This window comes from Phalacrocorax aristotelis, chromosome 20, assembly GCF_949628215.1.
Source record: "Phalacrocorax aristotelis chromosome 20, bGulAri2.1, whole genome shotgun sequence".
Taxonomy (NCBI): Eukaryota; Metazoa; Chordata; class Aves; order Suliformes; family Phalacrocoracidae; genus Phalacrocorax; species Phalacrocorax aristotelis.
The window spans coordinates 6,504,497-6,528,187 of record NC_134295.1 but is presented as its reverse complement, the minus strand read 5'-3'; the positions used below and the strand labels follow the sequence as shown (position 1 = coordinate 6,528,187).

Sequence of the window (23,691 nt, the reverse complement as noted above, 5' to 3'; positions counted from 1 at the left end):
CTTAGCTGCAGGTAAGGTGTATTAGAAAATCATTGGCAGCGGTGCTTCACCCCTGGGCAGAATCGCCCTTCTTGCATTTGTGGAGCTTTCTGGGGTAGGAGAGCTTCCCCCAGGCAGCCGCCTGGATGCAGGCAGTCTCCAAATCCAGTTAGAGGTTAGGGTGAGGGGAGAGGGTAGGCAGAGGGCATCGCACGGTTACTGTAAGCTGGCATATGGCCAAGTTACATGGCAGGAAAACCTCTCCTTCCCTGTCCCCGTAGTTCAGGTGAGTTGTTTGTTTACCAGCACAATGAAAGAAGGAGAGCAAAGGTGTCCTTTTCTCTAATACTTTGTGGAAGATGCTGAAATGTATTTAGATGCTGGGCTGCGTTGGTGGGAGCGTGGATACGCACGCGTAGGCACACATCCCTTCTCTTGCAACAGTATTCTGTCTGTCTCAGTGATCTACTTTCCCAGCTGTCGCTGTGTTAAACTGCCGTGTAACGCATCGCAACAAGCTTCTCCCAGCTCTTCTCAGCATTCCTGCAACGTTTCTTCTCGTTCTTCAGTAAAGAGCAGTAGAACAGTGTGATCCCGAGTCAGAGCAGTAGCTGCTGAAATGGAATGGAATGAACTTAGTCCTTGGAGAAGAGAACAGGCTTTAAAAAAAGGCGTAGCTGAACCCCGTTCTCAGCTGACCTCATCAGCAGTGCAGACCCCTCCCTGTGCTTTGTCCTTGCCTTTCAGTTCCCTGTTCTTGGAGAGCACTGGGCACATCAGTGATCACTGGGTAAATCTGGTGCTTGCTAAACCCAGAAGCTTTAACAGTTCTGCTGCGAGTGGGGGATGTATTTACATGAGTTAAGTGTTTGTACCTGGTTTTTCTTGTTCTAGTTTTACATTTCCCACACCCCTTTCTACTACTGCTCTACTGCTGGGGCCTGCAGCACTGCTGCTGTCCCGGGCTTGGGAGGTCTCTGAGTTCCCATTATACAGAGCAGAGTTCAGGGCTTGCACCTCCCAGTCCGCTGGACTATTCCGTGCCAAGCCGGTGCCCCGGCAGGGGTGATCTGCCTCATAAAAGCTGGTCTCAAGTTATTCTCTCCTAGGTCTTCATGAACATCTCCCACGTGGCCAGTGCACGAGTCCCCGAATTGAAACAAGTTGATTGTTATAATAGCTATTTTTATGTGACTGCAGACACTGATCTATTTTATGGACTTAGAAGCTGCACAATTTGAGTTTAAAAGCAGCTTAATTTTAAAGGTATTTAAATGCTTAAAGAGAGACTATTATTTTTAATCTGAGAACTTGAAAGTGATTTCTTGTCCCTATAATTAGTTTTGTTGTTTCTTTTACACAGAATGGAAAAAAAACCCTCCATTTGCAGGGACATTTTGTGCCACAGTAACTTTCAGACCAGAGCAAAGGTTTAATCAGAGTCACAAATCCTTTAAAATTGAGTTTGTAATTAGCCCTTTTGGCTACAGTTACGCAGCTCTTAACTGGCTCTGCTGCTGCAGAGGCCTCGTGCCCTGTGATTGGAGTTGTTATCTTAAAAGACCTGGAGTCAGGGGCTGTCCTCCCAGTTCTGGGAACTGAATTATTCTTGGGTTTCTCTGGCGGTGTGTTGCTTTCGGTGGAGTGACATTAGTTCTGTTCCTTAGACTGGGTTTTGTAAAGGCGAGAGTATAAATTTGCTGTCAGTTGATAAACAGGGAAGACTTCAGACATTTTGTATTCACTGCATCTCACCAAATTTTCAGGCCAAAACAGGTCATACCTATTTTCACTTGACTGTACTGCTGGTAAGAATAATAAACATTCGGAAACAGTTAGATGTTTCCTATTTTCAGTGGAGGCAAAAATTTTCTGCCAGGCTCCATATAATATTTCCCTGGATATAAGGAAGGAATTGTCAAAGTCGAGACCTCTTTCGGTCACTGCGAAGCAGCGAGTCGCACAAATGCTGCTGCCTGGGACGCTGAAGGTTAGCAAGGTGCCATGAGCTCCGTGGCGGGGATGCAGATGGGGGGGAGCAGGGCAGGCGAGATGACCCCGTGAGCCCTGCTTCTTCCCGGCTGTGCGAAAGGCTGGGTCTTGGTTACCAACCTCTCTGCCCTTCATTTCTTGGAAGGAAACCGCTTGCATGTGACCAGTAAACCTTCAAAAAGAAATCGGATAGGCATCGGGATAAATGGAATATCAGACTTACAATTTGACGCTGACAAAAAGCTGTTGGGATGGATATTAAATCTCATGCTCCAGAGCTTTAATCAATCTCTAGGTTGGTCTCATCCTGATCTCCAAAAATTAATGGGGAGTGGGGAGCAAGGAGATTATTCCCCTGATCCTTATTTACAGATTTCCTGTGCTTGCCTTTGAATCAGCTGATGCTGTACTTTGGCAGACATGGGATGCAGAGCAAGACAGCCCTCGGGTCTCGCCAGGCTGGCAGCCTCTCTGTTGTTAATCATTGGCTTAAATGAAATAGCTTGGTCATGCCACTGGGCACTCCCGATGTGTGCGAGGAGGCAGGGATCGAACTGTGACTAATGAAGACCAGACCAGAGCACTTGTGTTTGCACGGAGGAGTCTGTTGCTCTGCCAGTAGCCCTGTCGAGTTCAGCGGGGTTATGAGGAGCGTAAAGCCCAGTTCAGCGTGAGCGGGGGCTCAGGAGCTGGCCCCGGGGTGCTCAGAAAGTGTGCAAGGATCTTTGGATGAAAGAAGCCATATAAATGCAAAGAGGGTTTTTTATTGCTAGGCATCGCTTTAGCTTGCTAACTTTGTGTGACGGTAACGAGACAGGGTTGCTGATGTAACATCCCGCATTGCTTTGCTGTCTGAAAGCTGCCGCTGCCGGTTTTTGGTTTTTTTCAAAGATGGAATTATTTTCCGGCGAATAAGTGCTTCTAATTGCGTTTGAATTCCAGCATGAAAAATCACCTAGCTGGAGGTGATTTTGGAAAAGCCTGAGGTACTTACTGTTTTGTGTCTGTAGGTGTGAAGGATACTTTAAGTGATCCATTACTCCTTCCTTATTCATTTACAAATGCAGCAAGGTCACAGCCTTCTCACCGAAATGCTTCAAATTGTTGAAACTGAATTTGGAAAAAGAGGCAAAATAGTTTTCCCTGTGTTCGTCTGTTCTTTCTGTAGCTGGATGTGTTGCGCATTTTATTTTTGTCAGTATAACGTGGGTAGAAGCGTGGGATTCTCTTCACTCCTAAGACCTGCCGTGCCTGGGCTGGCGTGGGCAAACCACCCTGGCCCTGCGCGCCCTGCCAGAGTCTGCAGTGGCCCCGCGCGCGCTTCCCGCCCACCTCGTGGGACCTCGGAGGGGACCACAGCAGGTCCCGGGAGCGGGTCGCAACGGGGAAGGGGCAGCAGCAGCCCCCTCCCGGCAGGACGGGGCTGGGCGCTGCGGGCCGTGCCGCTGCGCTGCTGGGAGGGAGCGCGGCTGCGTCACGAAGCACGCGCCTGGGAGACGCACGCGAGCGGCTTACGAGCCACGTATGGCTGAGGAAAGAGCTTTGTCCGCGCGTGATCTCTCCTGTTGTCCTCCGACCTCCGGGGACCCGTCAAAGGAAAGGACTCGGAGTCCCTGCGGCCGCACTGCTGGCATACTTTATCTTCTGGAAAAGCCTCTCTGACCTTGATACTTGGCTTAAGTCCCATTTCCCTAGGTATGAATTCTTTCCAGAGTATAGCTTGGTTTTGTTGTTTTCAAGTTCTCGCAACTACAGCTTTTGCTGTTCTTGCTACCCACCTAAAGGTCAACGCTTTTAAAGTAGAATACTCCTCTGAGCTGCCAGGCTCGGTCCTTCGTGCTGCTGACCCGTCCCTCGAGCGGGCCCGTGTCGTCTCTGTTCCCGTGTTACACAGGCACAGGGTTCGAAGATCTTAACTGCCTTTCTCTGTTTTGGGCTGCGTACCGTACCCTTCTTTTATTTTTTCCACCTATTTCCTTTCTTTTTAGTGTGCTTTTTCTTCTCATTTGGGCTGCTGTTTACTGGGAAACAGGGAATGAATACTGGTCTCAGGGACGGGAGAGGGGCTTTGGCTCTGGGATGAAGGGGTGCCATATGAATGCTGCTGGCTGAAGCCACCTCTATTTTTCCTCCCCTGCAGGTGTGTTCTTCACCTTTCATACCTTTCACTTGGAGAACGGCCACGACTACCTCCTCATCACCGAAAACACCAGCTTCGCTCAGCCACTGAAGCAGCTGACGGGCTCTCGGCTCCCTGCCCCGCTTAGTGCAGGGCTCTTCGGAAACTTCTCTGCTCAAATTCGCTTCATCTCAGACTTCTCCATGTCCTATGAGGGTTTCAACATCACCTTCTCAGGTAAGAAGGGGGGTGGACAAAGACTTCATTCTTTCCCTTCCATTTTCCTGCAACTCTTGGGGATAATTTTCTGTTGATGCAGTGCACATGATTTGGGTCGCTGACAGTCACTCCTCTTGTTACCGCAGTAAATGTTCGTTGCCATCTCCCTCTTCACACAGCCATCTTTTCTGCTCTGTTCATGGAGTTTTGGCTTGCATTTTCTTGGGGTACGCTTATCCCTTTTTGCTCCAGAACCCTTCCTTCTCTGTTTATCAGAGGAAAATCACTGCAGTAGGTACAGCATTTCCATTTCCAACATGGGAAGCTGGGACAGATGGGATCTTTTGGAAGGCAACATTGAGCAATCTGGACTTCTTGGATAAGGAGCAAAGCAGAGCTGGTCACTCCCGTTGTCCGTCTGGTCTCTCTTTTTCCCTTTGGTTCACTGCTCCTCGTGGATGCTCATCCAGTGACCCAGCCTCTGCAGCTGGCTTCAGCTTGTCCTAGATGTAACACATGCCACGTGTGCCCTAGGCCGGGTTTCCATACACCCACCGGCATCGCTGGGGAGCTGGAGACAGTCTTTTCCTCTGCTGGGCCTCCTCTGATTGACCTGCTGTAGCAGCAGATGGAAGCAGACCTCCTGGGGCACACAGGGCGTCGAGGGATGCGGGATTTTGCTGACTGCAGCAGCCCTCCTCGCCCCGCTGTGCCGGTGGAGATCTGGCTGTGCAAGACAGCTGCTGCCCCGGGTGCTTCCAGTGAGCCCGCCCAGTCCTGCCCTTGCTGAACCAAGCTGCTTCTGTTGCAGGCGTCGACTGTGTGTGGTTATAGAGAGTGTCGGTTCCTTGCAGTGAAACGTCAGGTTTTCCGAAGCTGTCGGTGAAGAGCAGCGTGTGCCTGGCGCTCTGGTAGCGAGACTCAAAGGCAGGCGCGTTTGCCTGTGCAGAACAGATCATCACACTTGTAAATAATTGCTTTGCATGAGTAATCTCTGGTTGAAGTGTGCAAGGTGTTTAACTGTGTCCTTTAACCTGAAGTCTACAAGTGACTGCCAAAGCGTTTGCCTGCGCACACGATTCTGAAAATGTAATCTTTGCCTGAGTGCCCCGACGAGCCGTTCTGTAAAAGTCAGTTACCGGGCAGAAGCGTATCGTATCGCTGCTCTTCTTTTCTGTATCTCGGCGTAACTTTAGGCCTGAGGGCAACAGCTGCAGACTCAGCCTGCTGGCGTGGAAGAGAAATGACCGGTTTTATGGTGGAGCTCGGTGCCGATGTGTGGCTTTGACGGACGGAGCCGTTGCCATAGATGCAGATAAAACCTGCTGCACTGGGAGAGCTGTTGCTGGTACCTTTGTTCTGGCCTCTGAAGTCGGGGATTTGCATATGATAGTCCCTGGAAACTAGAAAGTTTCCAATTAACTTTCATTTTGATGGGGGGAAAAATGGCTTTTTCCCTTAAAAAAAAAATTGCCTCAAATTATCTAATTGTAACTATTATTTTTAGTGTGTTTGGGTGCTGTCCTTTCTTGGAAAAAGAAAATGGGAGGCAGTTATCTTTTTACCTTCCTGTAGATATATGTGTAGATACTTTGTACTTTGCAGGCCTGTTATTTTCAAGAAAATAACCCTGAAAACAGGTTTCCTTCAAAATGTTTTGTGGTCAAAGACGTACATTCGGCTGTTAGCCGTGATGCTACGTGACCTTTCGTTTAGCAGCAGCTGAAATGTTCTCTTGTGTTCCCCAAGCAGGACACTGCGTTCATTCCTCTTCAGGATTAGTAATGTAGAGGCAGGAGAAATCGCATCCGGATCAATTAATCTTCATTTGACTCAACCAGAGGGAGGATGACAAATTTCCATCGTGTTTTGTCACCACTGATGTCACTTTCTTGTTTGTCTGACAACAGTGACGGAAAATGAGACCTGTCGTATTTTGAGTTGGTCTAAATCAGATCCTGGTGACGCCCTGCGTATTGAGAGCAGAACCCGCGCTGGTCGTCGTGGCTCAAGCAGGACGTTCGTCTTGCATGGTGCTTCCTTTGCAGAGCGAAACTATGAGCGCCCTCCTCATCCTCGGGACTGGGATACCCTCACCGGGGAGAACAGAGTATGAGGCATCACCCTGCCGTTCTGTAAATGTCCGTTTGTCCCCTGTAGAATATGATTTGGAGCCCTGCGACGAGCCAGAGGTCCCAGCCTACAGCATCAGAAAGGGCCTGCAGTTCGGAGTGGGGGATGTCCTCACCTTTTCCTGCTTCCCCGGCTACCGGCTGGAGGGCGCATCCCGAATCACCTGCCTCGGGGGGAAACGGCGTGTGTGGAGTTCGCCTCTGCCAAGGTGTGTTGGTAGGTGGTCATGAGCTTTCATTTTGCTTGGTTGGTTACGCTGTGCTGGATTGTTTCGGTGGGCAGGGCTGGGAGGCATACCCCGGGATGGCATCATTCAGCGCACAGGGTGGTCGGTGCAGGGATGGGGGAGAGGGAGCTGGAATGAGCTTTCAGCCCTGCAGCTGTGTGTGGGGAGAGGAGGGGCAGGCAGGAGGGCTGCAATCGAGCGCCTGGCAGGTGGGGTCACACGCATCAGCAGAAGCCCAGCGTCTCCGCAGCCCATCCGCAGTGCTGCGGTCGAGCCCCGGGGATCGTACGAGTGACTCGCGAGCTGTGGGAGACCCGTCACCCCTGTTGGGACGGTTCCTGTAAAACAGCGTGGTTTTAAGGCCAGCCTCGCTTCGAATCAGAGTGTTGTAAAGCTTAATAGTCCAGATGTGAAAGCTGCTTCTGGGTGGGTGATCTTAAGCAATGCAGGTTCCACATTAATATGGATGTTTCTGGGAAACCCCTCTGGCTTTTACCTTTCCCTGTCCTCCAGAGGTTTCTTGCACCTTACACCTTTCCCTCCCTCTCCTCCTGACTGCTCCAAGTGCTTTTTGCAACCCCTCCGGCCATTATCACAAATATCATTATTTATACTGATAAATAAACGTAAGGATAGAGGAGAGGAAAAATCCATCCGCAACACTGAGCTAGTCCCTGGCTGTCATCCCTGATGCAGATGGGCTACAGCCAGTCTTGCCTAGCAAGGTCTGCAGAGCAACCCCCTGCCCAGCCCAGGGGACCCCCGAGCGTATTGGTTAGCCTACGAGAACAGAAGTAGCGATGTGCTGAAGCGAGAAAGCAGAAAGGAAGAGCAACGCTTCAGGCCTTTGTAACAAGATTTAACATATTTTTTTGTTGTACCATTTAGTAAGGAGGAAACTGTTGCGCGCTCTGCTGCTGCCTGGCTCACCCAGAGCCATGACGGAGTCGTTCCAATCAGGCAGACCAGGTCTTTTACCAGTTTTTACTCCGGCAAAGCCCGCTGGGTAGATGTTAGTGACCTCTGAGGGCTGTTGCCAAGAGAGCATCCTGGCAAGAGCCAGTCTACGTTCTCAGGCTGTCGTGTCGTGCTGAATGCATTTCCCAGCACTGCTTCGTGCTTAGGTCACAGGGTTGCATCATCCTGCTGTGACAGGTAGCCTCTTCAGGGCACGAATAACAACCAGCTTTCAGAGAAAGCTAATGGGGGAATGGAAATCAGAAAGAATCGTAATAAAGCTTTCAACTTGACCGTCAGACATCATTGCTAAGGGGATGCACTGGCCTCCATTTGCCAATTCCCTGCCGCAGCTGGTGTTGAATTTGCGTGTTGGTTTTGTAGTAACGGGTGGAATCCACTGCCCGGTGGCGGGGTGGCAGCTTCGTCCACGGTGTCCTCGCTGCCCGCTCAGATCTGGATATAGATGGACATTGGAGACTTACCCTTAAGATCACCGGAGATTTAACTGGTTTCACCAGACAACCCAGGCACTTCGTATTCAATTCTTGTTCTAGAGATGGGTCTGGAGAGAAACGAGAGCAGGTTGTTCCTTTGGCCAACCCCTCTCTGCCGGGTTGGAATGCTCCCCACCGACTGCTGCTTCAGACCAGATCCCAAGTGGTGATGCCTCCAGCATCATCTCTGGGTAACCTGTGCTAAAGCGAACGTCCTGCGTTTCATAGTGGCAAGAGAGGAGGAGAAAGTCGCCTCCAAAGTACCTCCTCTGGGTGTATCTGTTGCTGCCGCCTTACTTAACCCTGGCGCGTTATCGGAGGACCAGGAGAGACGGCAGCGGCAGTGCAGAGAGCTGCAGGTGCACGGTGGTGGTTTTGCTCAGCTCCAGCAGCTCTGTATGCCGTGAAGGACACGTGGAGATGAGGCAGAGCCAGCTAATCAGAAAAGCTGTTTTCAGGGCAAGTTGGAGTGACTCTCCCCAGCCGGGCACGCAAAACACCAGGACTCAAAGCAACAGGGGGCCAGTGTTTTACAGCTGAAAATCTTTCAGGGTAAATAGGCCGAGAAAACGATGACTCATGGTTTGCTCGTGTGGGAGCTAATTGGGGAGTAATGAAAACTCCTAAACGCATGGTGGTTGCAAGGCCGATTGGCACGTGTTGAGGGATTGTCTCTACACGTAGCAAACAGGCTGCAATGGTCCTAGCCGAGATCGGGCACTCGGACAAGCCAGCAGCTGCTGGCAGCAGGTGTCCTCTAAGGAGGACATCCTTTGGATACCGGTTTGCAAGTAGGTCCTCAAGCTGTATGTGAGCGTTGTGGCCTTTTGCTTCCCCCCTGTGATAGCAGCAGGTGAGAGCTCATTTTCACGTTGTCCTGGGAGCTGTGGTGGGGCTCGGTGCTGTCGCAGCAGTGCTGCGCCGTGCACTTGAATGTCTGTTCGCCACTTCAGGTAGTGAAGACGTGCCCGTGGCAGGCCTGTGGCGCATCCGTGTGAGCGAGAGATTGTGTTCTTAAAAGCTTGCAAGTAAAACACGTACAATACAGAGGTGAAGGATGGTTGTTGCTATTTTCCAGAAGCATTAAACTGTGATCTCCTGACATCCAAGACAGGTCAAACCTCCAAAGCGCCATCCTCTTCCTTCTCTAAAGAGGATCGTTCTGCCAAGTTTTCAGTCACGCAGATCTTCTAAATTCATATTTGGCTCAAAATCAAATGCTGTTCACACTACACAGAGTAGAAAAGGAATCAGGGCTGGTGAAGGAGCAGAGAAGTCTTACTGGGAGGATGTAACAGAATGGGGACTGACTGCAGGTCGTAGTGAATAACAGGGAAGGGACTCCCTTTCCTCCCTTTCCTCCCTTTCCTCCCTTTCCTCCCTTTCCTCCCTTTCCTCCCTTTCCTCCCTTTCCTCCCTTTCCTCCCTTTCCTCCCTTTCCTCCCTTTCCTCCCTTTCCTCCCTTTCCTCCCTTTCCTCCCTTTCCTCCCTTTCCTCCCTTTCCTCCCTTTCCTCCCTTTCCTCCCTTTCCTCCCTTTCCTCCCTTTCCTCCCTTTCCTCCCTTTCCTCCCTTTCCTCCCTTTCCTCCCTTTCCTCCCTTTCCTCCCTTTCCTCCCTTTCCTCCCTTTCCTCCCTTTCCTCCCTTTCCTCCCTTTCCTCCCTTTCCTCCCTTTCCTCCCTTTCCTCCCTTTCCTCCCTTCTAAAATCATGTCATGGGATGTAAACTCGTCTTGGAAGGGAGAAATGATTGTAGGAACTTCAACTATCCCTGTCCTTCCAGTTCCCTGAGCAAGAGGCACGTAAGGATTCCCACAGGCATCTCCTCTGTCCCCAGCCTCTTGTCTTTTGAACGAGAAACACTTGTCTGAGCCACGGAAAAAACTGAGCCCACTGTGGTTCTTTAAGTGATGTTTTAGGAGGAAACAAAGATACGTACATTTGAGTTATTTTCTGACCCTGAGAGTCAAAAGGATCTCTGCTTTTCTCTCTTTTTCTAATGGGAATGGATGTAATTGTTAGCTGTAAAGCTGGGAGGAAAAATACGCAGGGAGCAAGGGACGAGAGGTCCTTTAAAATACCGTCAAATGATGAACTGGAGAGCTGAGGGCAGCATTAACAACAAATAAGGTCAAATTTTGCCCTCTTAGCTTTCAGGAAATTATTTTGGGAAAGATCTTGAAATTCGGACAGAGCTTTATAATTTGCAATTATTTGGAAGTTTCACGAAGCGTATCTTTCTGCACAAGAAGTTCTGGCGCTTGCAGCACATCGGTACCGGCAGTCGGGGGTGTGCTGTGTTGACTCTTGAATGAATACCGTGGTTTTTATATGCTATACATAGGTATAGGGTGAGCTTTGTATAAATATGGAAGAGACTGTAAATATTTCAATGTAATAATATTTTTAAAATTTTCTTTCTGGCTCATTAATCAAGAAGGAGCATAAACACCAGGCACGCTGTCAAGCGGGCGGTGGCTTTCCAGGGATTTTGGAATGTTTTTCTGAATTGGGTCCCAAGAGAGCATTTGCCATCCCAACCTCCCGGGACTCAGTTTCCCTACCCGTATAAGAGGAGGGTGTTAATCTCTCTCGTAAGGCACTCGAGGTTTAATGGTGCTAGCAGTGCTGTTAAGGACGGTTTTGTTTACTGACTGCACTTGGAAATAGAGTCCGTGGATGTGTTCGCAGATGGGTGTAGGAAGGATTGAGCATCGTGGCTGTTCGGAGGAATCACCTGCATGTGTGGTACGGCTGGAATATACATGTGGTTATTAAAATGTGGTTTTGTGTCTTTATATAGCTGAATGTGGGTCATCTGTAACTGGAACTCAAGGTGTTCTGCTGTCCCCCAACTATCCAATAAACTATAACAACAACCATGAGTGCATCTACTCCATCCAGACCCAGCCAGGAAAGGGGATCCAGCTGAAAGCCAGGACTTTTGAACTGGAGGCCGGAGATGTCCTCAAGGTAATCCTTCTGTCTCTAGCAGTGAAGCGCTACCAGGCTGCTAATGAGAGCAAGATCTGAAAGCGAAGTGATGTTCTGAAATTTTAGTGGAGTTACCTGAGGCTAGTCTCCAGAGAATGCTGCCCAGGCAGCGCTGGCAGGGCGGTGGTAGTCTCTGGAAGAGTCTTGTATTAGGAATTGGACTGACATCCCCTAAAAAGCCGTCTATAGGGCTGCTGGAACCCGTAGTCACTGCTGTCGTTAAGTGGCTGGTGCGGCTGGTTTGAAGAGAGCAGCGTAATTCCCCTGGGCCGGACTGAACTTCAGGCAGGGCAGCTGGGCTAGAATATTGCCTGTGCGTGTCCCCTCTGAGGTTAGAGCAAGATGAGGTACACCTGTGAAAGAATAGCTTCTAGCCCAGCAACACTGTGATCGGCGCGAGTCGCTGCTGGGCGTTCGTTTGCCCTGCTTAAAAACATCGTGTGTGATTTTAGGGAATCGGCGCCCCCAAATTTCACCAGCTCATAGCAGCGCCGGGCAGCAGCACTAAGGCAGTACTGAACGTCCTTCGCACCTCAGCCTCGCTGGTTATTTGAGGCTTCAGTCTGCAGATGGATGTGTAAATAAATTCTGTATCCATTAGGATTGTAGGTGTCTTTGCCGTATCAGCGCACCTTCCGCCGTGAAGTCTTCCCTGAGATTTAGAGGTCTGTCGGAATGCCACGGGTTCTTCCTTTGTAGCGAAACTTCAGTTCTCATCTGCATAGTTTTACAGGGGAAGCTGTTGACACACGAGGAAGGGTGAGGTTCTTAGCATTATTTTTGTGGTTTTTAGGAATCGAGGCTGATTTGTCCCCAGAAGGGGTTTATTGAAATGCAGAACTCCAGACTCAAGCTCCTCAGGATTCCCATATACAGTCTTAGATTAATCTGCATTTACAAGTTTCAGGACTCTACGTAGAAGGAGACAAATCCAGGCTGAGTTTCTATTAACCACAAAGAAATGGTTTTGTAGGAGGCATTAATATTACAAGATATGTGCCGCTGTGCTAAGCCATCTTCCCAGAGAACTCTGTCCTTATTTAAGTGCCATACTTCTGCACTGCGAGATAGGTGTAATCCACATATTTTCAGCTCTCAAATGACTGGAAAGAGAGAGAGATTTGCAGCTAACGCGAAGAATATGCTCGTTGTGAAAGAAATGATGTTCTCTCAACAGGTTTGTCATCAACTTCTCATCTGCTCCTGAGGAAAGTCGCTATCAATCTCCACTAGTGAGAAGTTGTTCTTTATCCTCATAGAGACTCATTCTATCTCAAAGAAAGAAAAAAAAACATTTGTGTTTTTCTTAAATAATGGCGGGGTCAAGGCACATCTGTGAGTCACCACAGGGAGAACATTTTTTTCCCAGTAGCTGTGCTGCACCGTCGGGAAGAGAGCTTTGTTCAGAAAGCACAGCCCTGAGCGCAGTATTGGCGCAGGCGTAAGGAGGAGGGTACGGATCCTCCAGGGTATGGCTCCTGCTCCGCAGATGAGCGACATCGTGGAGTCTCGTCAAGTCAGGCTCTTAGTTGGGATGATTTCGCCAGCTTCAAAGGAACTGGCCCTGTTCGCACTCGTGGATGATTTCATCCGCAAAGTATCAAACAAAATACGTTTTCCAGTATGTGTCTCTTCTTCCTTGCAGGTCTATGACGGCAGCAATAGCTCTGCTCGCCTGCTGGGCTCCTTTAGCCGCTCGGAAATGCTGGGCACCAGCATAAACAGCACTTCCAGCAGCATGTGGCTCGAGTTTATCACCAACAGCGAGAACACGAGCAAAGGCTTTGAGCTGCAGTTTTCTAGTAAGTCTTAGGCCCATGTGCTTGTGAGGTGGGAATCCAAGGTGTAACGGTGTATTTTTGCGTTACAGTTGCAAGACCAGAGGAAACAGTCCTTTCCGTAAAGATCCTGTAGTCTAAAGTGGAGTTGGAGTGGGGGAGATGATTATGCTGGCAAACCTTTTCTGTTGTGAATGAGGCAGTGGTGATAGAGAAACTTTGGATCGAAGCTGAGATGCCAGATTTCTGGGATCTCGTTCAAATATTAATTTTAAAAAATATTAATTTTCAATATGGTGTTTTTTCTCTCCAGCAAATGATTTTAAGAAGAAAATATTAATACCATCTTGTGTTAATATCTTCTGGCTGTTAAATATCTGATGAAAACAGATGCTGTTTCTCCCGCTCCAGGTTTTGAACTCATTAAGTGCGAGGACCCTGGCATCCCACAGTTCGGCTATAAGGTCCATGACGAGGGACACTTTGCTGGCAGCTCCGTATCCTTTAGCTGTGACCCTGGCTACACCCTGCGAGGCAGCAGGGTGCTGGTCTGCCTGACCGGGGAGCGGAGAGCTTGGGATCAACCCCTGCCAACCTGTGTAGGTGAGACAACTCCGGCTTTTAAAGCATCCTCTTACCAGTACTTTGCTTGGGGCATCACACTGAACGCCCTTCCTTCCTCCTTTGCTAATAGGTGTGACATTAACCCTGGTATTGATCACACCCATCGACGTTAATAAAGACCATGGTAAGGGTACTGTGTAAGGCGTCTTCAGATGGAGAAGGCTGGTCTCCGCAAAACTTCTACCAGCAGCGTTAGCATGAAACACTGTGCTCTGAGCACGGATTTGACAAGGTCCTTGCTTCGATGCGGGGAACCTGCTGCTTCTGCAGTCCTCGTCCCTTCACTTCAGTGTGTTAAACAGAACACAGCTCTCTGATAACGGCAAACATCAACGTGTGTCCAGGCGTTTGGCAGTTCAAAGTCATGTTGATTTGAGAGCTACGTGGCATCCGATTCCAGATCCTCAGATGTTTTAATTCCCTCCATTTTTTTCTTAGCGAAGTCCTGAGTTCCCATTTGCCTGTAGCTCTCCAGGAGGATATCTTCTTGCTTGGAAAATCCTGATATTGAGTTTTGTGTATCTAAATGAAGTGCTGTTGGTCTGTTACTTGCCGACTTCGTAATTAGCCAGCGTTTCCAGGACGTGGTGAAGTTCTTACAGGTTTTGTCCTCTGCGAGATCTCAAGAACCAGACGGCTGCTTTCATGGTTCTAAGTGATGTGCTCAGATGTTGGCACTCTCTGTTCTCCCATGAGTTAGGACCCTTCTTTGTGCGGTAACTCTCTGCTGAATTTTAGCCTTGATTATTGAAGTAAAAAGATAAATTTCTGTGATTTATGCGTCTTCTTAACCTTTACCCTCTTTGCTATGCATATATAACACATGAATGGTTGTGTCTGTGTGAGCACGTGGAAACTTACAGAATTTTAATGGAGACATGATGAACCTGTATTCGAAATCCTCACATTCTTTTGAGGTTCATTTAGCAGATATGTCTGCATGTTGGCTTCTTCATTTTCTCACACTGATGAATCGTTAAGACTTTTTGCAGATACAGGCAGAAGAATTGAGCTCTTTCGCCCCACATGTGTGAGTCAGGTAAAGCAGGATGCTGACAGGCTCTGCCTTTATTCACTTCAAAGTCAGAAAGGTGAAGGGAAGCGTTGACGGCGTGTCAGGTGTTGGGAATGTGCACCGGAGTGCAGCTATTCTGATAGCTCAGTCTTTTAGCTGAATTAAGTGACTCTCTTTATCTTTGTTTTGTAGGCTTTAAGAATCTCTTTAAGTGGCAAGAAATACTCCCTGTTGTATTCGTAGGATGAGATTTGCATTGTTGCCAAGTAAGAACCGTACTATGTCATGAATCTTCTCACCAACCCATATGTTTCTTTCAGCTGAGTGTGGGGGTACTATCAGAGGAGAGTCGTCAGGACGGATACTGTCTCCCGGCTACCCGACACCCTACGATCATAATCTGAATTGTATTTGGACAATAGAGGCAGAAGCTGGTTGCACGATAGGGTGAGTTGGGCCAGGTTGTTGTAGCTTGTTTTTCTGTCCACGTGCAGCTTGTTTTTCCAGAATTAGACCAGTAATTATGTAAGGCAAGTGGAGGGAATGCCCTGTCAGTTTGAGAGTCCCAAATGAAGGAACAAAGGCTGGTTTATCTCCTTGCCAGGCTGGACAGAAGCGGCATCGCTTCTCCTTTCTCTGAAGCTTTGTAGCCCTGTATCGCCTGTGCCAGTAGCAGCTATTGTGCCGTGGGTGGTGGAGCCAGATTCTTGGCTATTGCTGCCCGTGGTATTACTGTATTAAAATAACATCCAAAAGCTTTTACAGGCACGTACAACGTACGTGCTTTTCGTCCCTTTCCTTGATGGGATATATTCAGAAACAACCCTTTTCCACCAGATTAGTGCTGAATTTCCCGACAGTGTTTAACATGTGTCCAGGTGACATAATCCTAAAATGAAGATGTACGCGTATAAAATTGCTTGGAAGATCACATCCCAGGAAAGGATACATGGAAGGCAGTTACAGGTTTGGTTTGTCTCCCATTGATGCTGCCAGAGTAAATTAACACTGAAAGGGGTGAGCTCGGCCACGTTAGGTTTGTGAGAATGAATGGTCAGGTGTGATGGTCCCCAGATGTGGGTGGACAGCTGGAAAACAGAGGCCGCAGCACTTAGCCTTCATCTTCTAATTGCGTTGCTTTATTGTTTTAATAATAAATGAACACATACAATGTAATTATCCTCCCGAAGGATGCTTTCTAAACATCTGGTCTGTACAGAAACCCAAGGCTGTTTCTCCTCCTGCTCCTCTGACTTCTCTTATTGTTCTGTTGTCTCTTTTCTGTAGGAAAGTGGCAGTTTGAAGTGTAATTTGCTTCTAAGTTATGTGAATTTGGCAGTTAGGTAAGCATGGTATTGAGAACATTTGGCTCATAAAGTTAGTGCAGTCACCAGCAGAATCCAGGCAGTTTCCTGCTCTGTGATACTTCATCTGTGATCCCTGCTGCTTAACCACATGCCGAAGTTTGCCCGAGCCCTAGCACGCCGTTGCAGTACGGCTCTGTCTGTACCTACATATTTCAGTCCAGCTACAGCCAACTTCGACAGAAAACTGAAGTACATTGGCAAGCAAAGTTTCTGCTAACTGATGGGACTTGAGGGGGAGAAACGTAGGTTATAAGGTCTATCCAACAATAATCCTCTTCTCCCACAGTCTCCCATCATAATCTCTAGTGCTCGTTAGCTGGTGCGCCAGCCCCTTTCTGTGCTGCCCCACGAGCTGGTGCCGCTCCAGCCCTGCGCCCCGCCGCGGTCAGTGCCCTTTTACCCGCCCTGCAGCTTCCTTGCTGCATCAGCACTCGTCTCTCCAGCAGAGACTGTTAATCACACTGAGCTCTGTGGTGCTTTTAGTCAATGGATTTATGCTGGAGATAGATCTGGTCCAGTATTTTAATTTTTACTTAATGCAGAAATGCCCTCCATTAGCCCTGCTCTTCAGTATGGTTCAATAATGGGTGGTTTCTGGTATGAACGCGGGAGAAAGAGCATAGCCCATGCAGCTTAATTCCTGCGCAAGCAACTCCCCGTTGAAGTCTCCTCTTCTTTTTTTCATTCTCCGGTAAAAGACTCTAAAGAATCCAAAGATTTTTACGGGACAAAGGAGACATGAGACCCCCTCTTCTCTCCTTCCCCAGCCCCCTCCCCTCCAAGGCGTAAGAGACTGGCTCATCCAGAGGCTGCTTCAGCAAGTGAACTCTACTCGCACACGTAATCCCTATCTGCTTCTGTAAGAGCTGAAATGAGTAGAGCTGTAGGCTTGCATTTGCAGGGTCCGCCAGAGGCGTGGCAGGGGCCAGGACTGAAATGAAATGATGCCAGGCAGTAGTATGGTGATATACCTTGTGAGCCCTCCTTTCATCAGAGATGAAAGCTCCCTTCTTCTGCTCCTTTATTTGGCAGCTCAAACAGAACAGATGATCTCTGGGTAGTTGAGAGCACATTTTCAGCAACTTCATTTTTATGGTAATCCATTGGAAAAATAATCCTCTTCACGCATGATACAATTGTATAAAGCTCTCATTTATAACTTACATTAAAATTAATCACCAAAGCTTTTTGAATAAAGCTGTATCTGCACAGAATGAGGGGAAGGAGAGAAAGATAGAAAAATTAGTCTGTACATCATTGCCATGAAAGTTGGAGGGTTGCACTTCGAGAGAGGATTAATTTTGTGCATGTGCAAACACACGGACATAAAATTACAGCTAAAATGGCTTGGTTTATCTGCGAGGCTGGGGAGAGAAAGACAAAGTTGGAGGGTGTGCTGGAAAATGAATTAAACTTGCCTTCGAGTACTGCTTGCACAGGTGAGAGCAGTGAATACGCCGTTAGAAGCGGCAGTGGCGTTTTAGTGTATGGCAGTGATGTCGGTGTTGTAAGAGAGTTTAATGATATAGCTAATCCTGCTTTAATGGACAGGTTCCGTTTTTCACAGTCTCATCTAGAAATACGAGTGAGACCATTGGGATGCTCCAGTTGGCTTCCTTGGAGATTTCTAGGGACATAACATTAAACAGCTTTTAAGTTTGGGGACCCTCTCCGGGCTAGAGGAGACGTGGGCAGCCCTGCAAACTGCTGTTAGTGTGAAACACCTGCGGCCTCGGTGCGGGCTACGGGGGCGTGACCAGGGTGCCAAGCTGCGCTCAGCTGCTGAGGCCAGCTCCGGACGGGAGCCCAGCCTCTTGCCCGGCAGAGCCAAGCTGGGGTGGGTAGAGCTTGGATAGGAAACATTAGCAGAAAGAGCCCCAAGTTGGTCGGTCAAGATGTGGGGGAGCTTTCCGAAGAGCTGGGGCTAAATGGCTTGCCAGAGACCGCACAAACTGTCAGTGCAGGGCTGGTCTCTCCTCCTCTCTGCTCCTTGCTAAGCTGGGAGAACTTTCCCTCTGTCCCATATATAAATATATATATAGCCACAATTCCTAATTTGCTTTTTGCTGCATTTTCATGCATATAATTGGGATTGTCAGAGCACAAGCATAAAACTCTCTTCCTCTCCATTGTCTGCTCAAACAGTGTCTCTCTCTCCTCTTAAATGAAGCCCTGCTGGGAATAGAATCAGGCTGATAGAAAAAGCATGCTGTTTGGTTACAGATGTGCCTATTGAATAGATTGATTTGCTCCAGAGCACACCAGTTTCCTTAATAAAATCAGCTATCCCAATGGAGTCCTGAACCAACTGGTGTCGGGCAGCCTGTGCCTTGCCGCTGTGTCACCTGGTTATCATGCTGAGGCTTTCTCCTCGTGGTGAAGCCTTGCCTGCAAGTTGTTTCTTAAAAATAAATGAGGGAAGTGAGTTGCTGTAGGCAGCCTTGGTCCCACGGGGAGCCGGTGGTGAGCTCTCCCAGGCGGCAGCGGTTCCCGCGCGTCCCCCCGCCCCAGGCCAGTCTCTGCCAGCATCTCCCTGCTTCCGAGGTCTTCGGCAATGGGTCATCTCCAGCAGTTTTGGCTACCTAGAACCAGTTAGCCTGAGAGCAAACACAGTCAGGCCAACACACCCGTGGAGATCAGCTCTGCTATGATCCATTTGTATTTTCCTCGAGTGCAGCTTTTCTTTTTCCTTTGCTCAAGGTCTCTGCTACGTAGATTTATGATTCAGCTCTTTTGGTTTCTGTCAGATTCTGTGGACGTCATTTTGTTGCTGAGTACATTGCATTGTTTTGGATTTGTTGGGTTTTTTTCTTCCCCTTTATGGTCCTACCTGCTTTATTTATGTTTGCCCCCGATAAATGGGAAAGCAGCCAAGCAAATGCTTCCTTGTTTTCCTCCGTGGGCTGTCAGGGTTTTAAGCGCAGTACCCAGTTGTTTTATTTTTTTGCAGATTTTTCTCAGTACAGTTTATAGATGTCTGTCCCTGTTTCAAACTGGCATGCCTCGAGTTACCCTGTGTTAGCCTGATTTCATTGTGCTGGATGGTGTGATAATGTGGCAATGAAAAACAGAGGCAATTAAATGCCTTCTCTTCAGCTGGCATTTTGAGTACAGGAGTGAAAGGGACCGAGCCCTGACGTGTCGCAGCCTTTAGCTGATAACTCCCTTGGGTGTAACAATAATGACGGCAGTATCTTATGCTTGGATGGTACTTCTGATCTTGGAAGATGCCAAAGCTCTTTTCAAAGCCTGGATTCATCTGCTTCACATCCTTCCCCAACAGGGGGTGGTTTGGTGGGGAGAAGCGCGGTGTGATATCCCGCCCCAGCCCAGGGTGGGAAGAAAGGAGGATCCCACCCGGGGCTGGTGTTGGGACCAAGCGTGCCCTGTCCCAGAGTGCCACCAGGCCTCTCCTGGGCACGGAGGGGACTTCTGGCCTTCTCCCATGCCCTTAGGTCCACCGCTGGCACAGGCTCCGGAGTGACTTTCCTCACCGTGCTGGCTCCTGCCACCACCTCGGCTTTCCCTGGGGAATTTTCTGTGGAAGTGCCAAACAGGCATAGCCCTGTTTCAGTTTAAAAGCAGAAGGGCCGAGCTCCGAGTACTGCTGCAGGCAGATCAGGACTAAGGAGCATTCGCCGCATGCGCTGAAGGCCTTGCAGCCCGCTCTCCAGGGCAGGCAGCACTGCAGAATACACAGAGTAAGGAAATGAAATCTGCATTCAGAGCATCGTAATAAACACCTCACTGCGAGCACAGTGTGATTTCATTGCCAGCCGCCAGTTCCTTAATTTCTGTTTTCTCTCCCTTCCCTATTGTGGATTTGGGAGAGCTGGCTCGTGCTGCCTCACTTTTTTGGAGAAGTTATTCTGTTAGCTGATCTAGATTCACTTTTGCAACACCCAGAACTTTGTAAAACATGCCAAAATCCTCGGCGGCGCTGCACGCCGGCGTTCAGAATTTGCACCCACCTGTTTGCCACCCTCCTGCACACCCTTTTCTGTCCCTTTCCATTAACCTCTGGGGCAGTTAACACCCTGGCAAGGGTTTCTTTCCCAGCGCGATGCTGTTTTAATTGAGTGGTGTTGATTGTTTCCTTTCCTTTTTTGCCTCCGATACACAAGATCAGCTTGGTGCCAGGAGCAAATTCTTTGATCTGAGTGCAGGTAGCAAAAATCAGTGCATTTTATCAGTAGATACTGGCTCTTGACAAGAAGCTGTTCCTTGCCGGACACCACAAAAAGCAGAAGGACAGCCAAGGTTGCTGCGGTGTGCAGCACAGGGACAGCATGTGAACTGGCTGAATATATGTAAGTTGTCTGAAGGGACTCCAGCACCTTTCCTGCTAATTCTTATTTTAGAGTAAGTTTCTTAACGGTTCTGTGTTTATCTGTTTTAGAGCTCAGTGAAACTACAGACAGGCCCCCATCCTCTCCTTCACAGCCCCTGTATCTCTCTGCTGCAGGTTTCCTATATGTCCGTGACTGAGCCTCCTGTCCGTGTGACGGCTGCTCATTGCACTGTCCCGGCACCTGTGGTGTAAAACCAACTGTGATACTCTGGCTAGGGAGATTTCCACTGCCCACGATGGGCTTTCGGACCTTGACTTTGTTCCTCAAGATTTTTAGGAGAGATTAGTAATTTTGGCTCAGGAAACAGCACCAGAAAGGACCCAACTTTTCAGAAGACATTAGTATCCATGACTCAGTTGGTTTCTGTTAATGGATGTGTTTTATTAGGGAGACGTGCGACTAAGAGATCTTGGGGCTTATAGACAGCTGAAGTTTGGTAGAGGGCTAAAGTACTTTGTCCATATATATGGACAAAGTCCATATATATAAAAAAAAGATATATGGACGTTATCTCCATATATGGAGATAACAGGAGAGAACACGGTCCTTGTGGGCCAAGCTCCCTTAGGTTGGTACCAATCACATTTCTAACCCTTTCAGGAAAAAAGGCGGAGCTCAGTCTGTGGTCTGACTCCCAGTTCATTTTGCCACACAGGCTCCATTTCATGGTTTTCCACACCGAGGAGTTCCACGATGTGTTGAGGATCTGGGACGGTCCGGTGGAGAACGGCATCCTCCTAAAGGAGATGAGCGGGTCCGGCTTACCCGGCGATGTCCACAGCACTTTCAACTCTGTCATCCTTCAGTTCAACACGGATTTCTTCACAAGCAAGCAGGGCTTTGCCGTTCAGTTTTCAGGTGGGCTTTATATTGTTTCCTCAGCATTGTCCAAACCTGACTTTGCTGATAAGCGATTTCGGGTCTATCTACAAACTACTGACGGCGAGCAAGTGACATCGTACTGAACACGACGGCAGGAACGGTGCTGTCATCCAGCCACTTGCGCGCTGCTGCGTTCGGGTGCAGTCTCTGCAAATGGAGAAAAACTCTTGTATTCTGTCCTTGCGGCGCAGGTGAATTCTGTGCCTTCCTCTGCCACGGTCACCTTCACAGCGGTGAACTTGGCAGCAAGAAGTAGAGCGGTACATCGTGGAATACACAAGAAGGCATGACAGATATTTCCTCCGCGTTCCCACAGGTCCCTTAGAGACACCAGTATGCAAGCAACCTCCCCCAGGCGTTCTGAGAGCAGTTGGTTGGTGGGCTCCGAAAACCAAGACTATTTAAAATCCCTTAAATTGGATCCCCTAAGATGCATATCAGAAAAAGCTCTATCGGCTGCAGGGATGTCATTGCTAGCAGCAGCAATACATGTAACGCAATTGCAGTCTGTCACCGCCAAAGTCCTGGGGCTGCTACCTAAGACTCAACCTTGCAAACACATTCATTTCACTTATATTAGGGTAATACATTTCAGCGTTCACACACAGGTTTCCAGGACGCAGGCCTTCACTGACACGTCCAGTAGCCAACCAGCAGATGCCTATTTTGGCGATGGTAGTAAATAGGGAGGCTGTTGGCTGGGTGATGATATGACCTTCCTGGGACTCAGACACATCTAAGCATCAGAGCTCATTCTGTTTCTCCCCGGTCTTTGCCCATAGCTGTCTGTCTGGGGTGCCTCGCATGGCTGGGAGAGCAGGCCAGCTCTTTGGGAAGAGTTCGTGCTGGGTACAAGACCTTCTGGTTTGACCGGGACAGAGGGAGGGCTTTGTGTCACCCAGCACAGCTCGGCCGTCCTCTCTCTTTGCCAGGCTTGTGTCTCAGCCCGCCAGGAAGGGACCAGGCTGGGCTGCTAACTTGCTTATCTTCAGTTGCACAGGAAGAGAGAGAGGGATTTCCTCTGGCTCTTTTAAGAAGAGCTTTCTCTAAACCGGCTAGGTGTAATAGACTCTCATCAACTTAGCAGGAAATAAGCTCTGCTCTGCTGCCTGATACAGCCCTGGTCTTTATTGAATGCTTCTGCTCAAAGCCTTTGTTCACAAGGTGTGACGAAGTAGTCAGACCTAAGCTCTGAAGCAACCAGTTTTGGATCTTGTGAACTTTAACGATCTATATAAGCTTGCAAAACTTCTACTACTCCAGGACTTTCCACACTGTTCAGCTGTAGTGTTGGCAGACCCTGACCCCGTCAGCGGCGAAGCTGTGCTGCCTGCCCCCAGCTGAGCAGAAGCTGAGGGGTCGCCTCGTACCTCAGAGGGAGGCAGCAGCGAGACTGGGAGGGAAACGCGTGCGTTTCTGAAAGGTCAGGCTTGACGCTTCACAGGGCTAAAGGCTAAACTGCTCTGCCGCTCAGGGGAAGTGGAGAGTGCTAGCGGATTAGTTTATTTTGCAGCATGTGTCTGACACAGAATTCTACAAAAACGCCATGTAGGATCAGTGGATGTCTGGACTTATTAAGTAAACATGCATGTGCACAATTATACATCAAACTTGCACTCTGTGTAGCGCACTTGAACTTGCCGTTCCCCAGAGCCTTTACCAGCTGGAGTGGCAGATGCTCCGTGCAAAGTAAAAGCCAGTTTTTGTGTATGTGGCAACTTTAAGGGATACTGAGGGAGAGGAGATGAAGAATGAAGGCATTCCTTGGAGATCTGTTTAAGGACAGAGTCCAAGTACAGCCGGTGCTGTAAGACTGTGTTAAATATAAATATCTATATGTTAAATATATGTTTTGAATACTTTTCAGTTTCCACTGCCACTTCCTGCAATGACCCGGGGATTCCCCAGAATGGGAGCCGGAGCGGTGACAGCAAAGAGGCAGGTGACTCCATCATCTTCCAGTGCAATCCGGGATACGCCCTGCAAGGGGAGGCCAAAATCACTTGCGTGCAGATCGAGAACAGATTTTTCTGGCAACCAGACCCTCCCTCCTGCGTAGGTATGAACACGCATCCATCCTCCCATTGCACTGGTTCCCTGCCCTGTTTCATTGCAAGACTTCTGTGTCCGAAGGGGGTGAGTCCCACCGGGTTTGAAGAGGTGTAGGACGGGGTGTCTCAGGCAGCTGTCTCAGAGAACTGCTTTTTAGGTTTATCCCCAGAGTGTCTGGGACAATGAGAATCTAGTTCGTGCTGGAAGCTCGTAGGACACACCGCAATGCGTGATGACATTTAACCTGACATGTCAAAATTAAAGGCTGCTTTAAAACTCAGGTTGGGAGAGAGGATTGGGGTCACGGGTGAATAATTTCTGCATGAGGAGACAGGAAATTCTGTCACGAGAAGGAACTCTCTGACATTTTCTTTGAGCTCATAAAGTAATAAAAGAAGCTCATAAAAGTGATTCTTTTTAATACGTCTAGAACACATAAAAATAGTCATGCTAAGCACATAAGAGCAGTAAACATCAAATTTGCTGGCCAATTAAATGCTCGCCACAA

At 48.8% G+C, this 23,691-nt stretch overlaps 1 protein-coding gene across 2 annotated transcripts in view; it reads left to right on the top strand.

The window, feature by feature from the left end:
* Window positions 1-23,691, top strand: part of CSMD2 (CUB and Sushi multiple domains 2) — a 351,736-nt gene that overhangs the window by 238,317 nt on the left and 89,728 nt on the right. For both annotated transcript variants that reach the window (XM_075115031.1, XM_075115030.1), the window contains 8 exons: window positions 4,112-4,327; window positions 6,470-6,658; window positions 10,923-11,092; window positions 12,759-12,915; window positions 13,303-13,494; window positions 14,851-14,977; window positions 20,905-21,107; window positions 22,999-23,190. In XM_075115031.1, coding sequence (XP_074971132.1) covers window positions 4,112-4,327; window positions 6,470-6,658; window positions 10,923-11,092; window positions 12,759-12,915; window positions 13,303-13,494; window positions 14,851-14,977; window positions 20,905-21,107; window positions 22,999-23,190 — 1,446 coding nt within the window. The remainder of the gene's footprint in view (window positions 1-4,111; window positions 4,328-6,469; window positions 6,659-10,922; window positions 11,093-12,758; window positions 12,916-13,302; window positions 13,495-14,850; window positions 14,978-20,904; window positions 21,108-22,998; window positions 23,191-23,691) is intronic.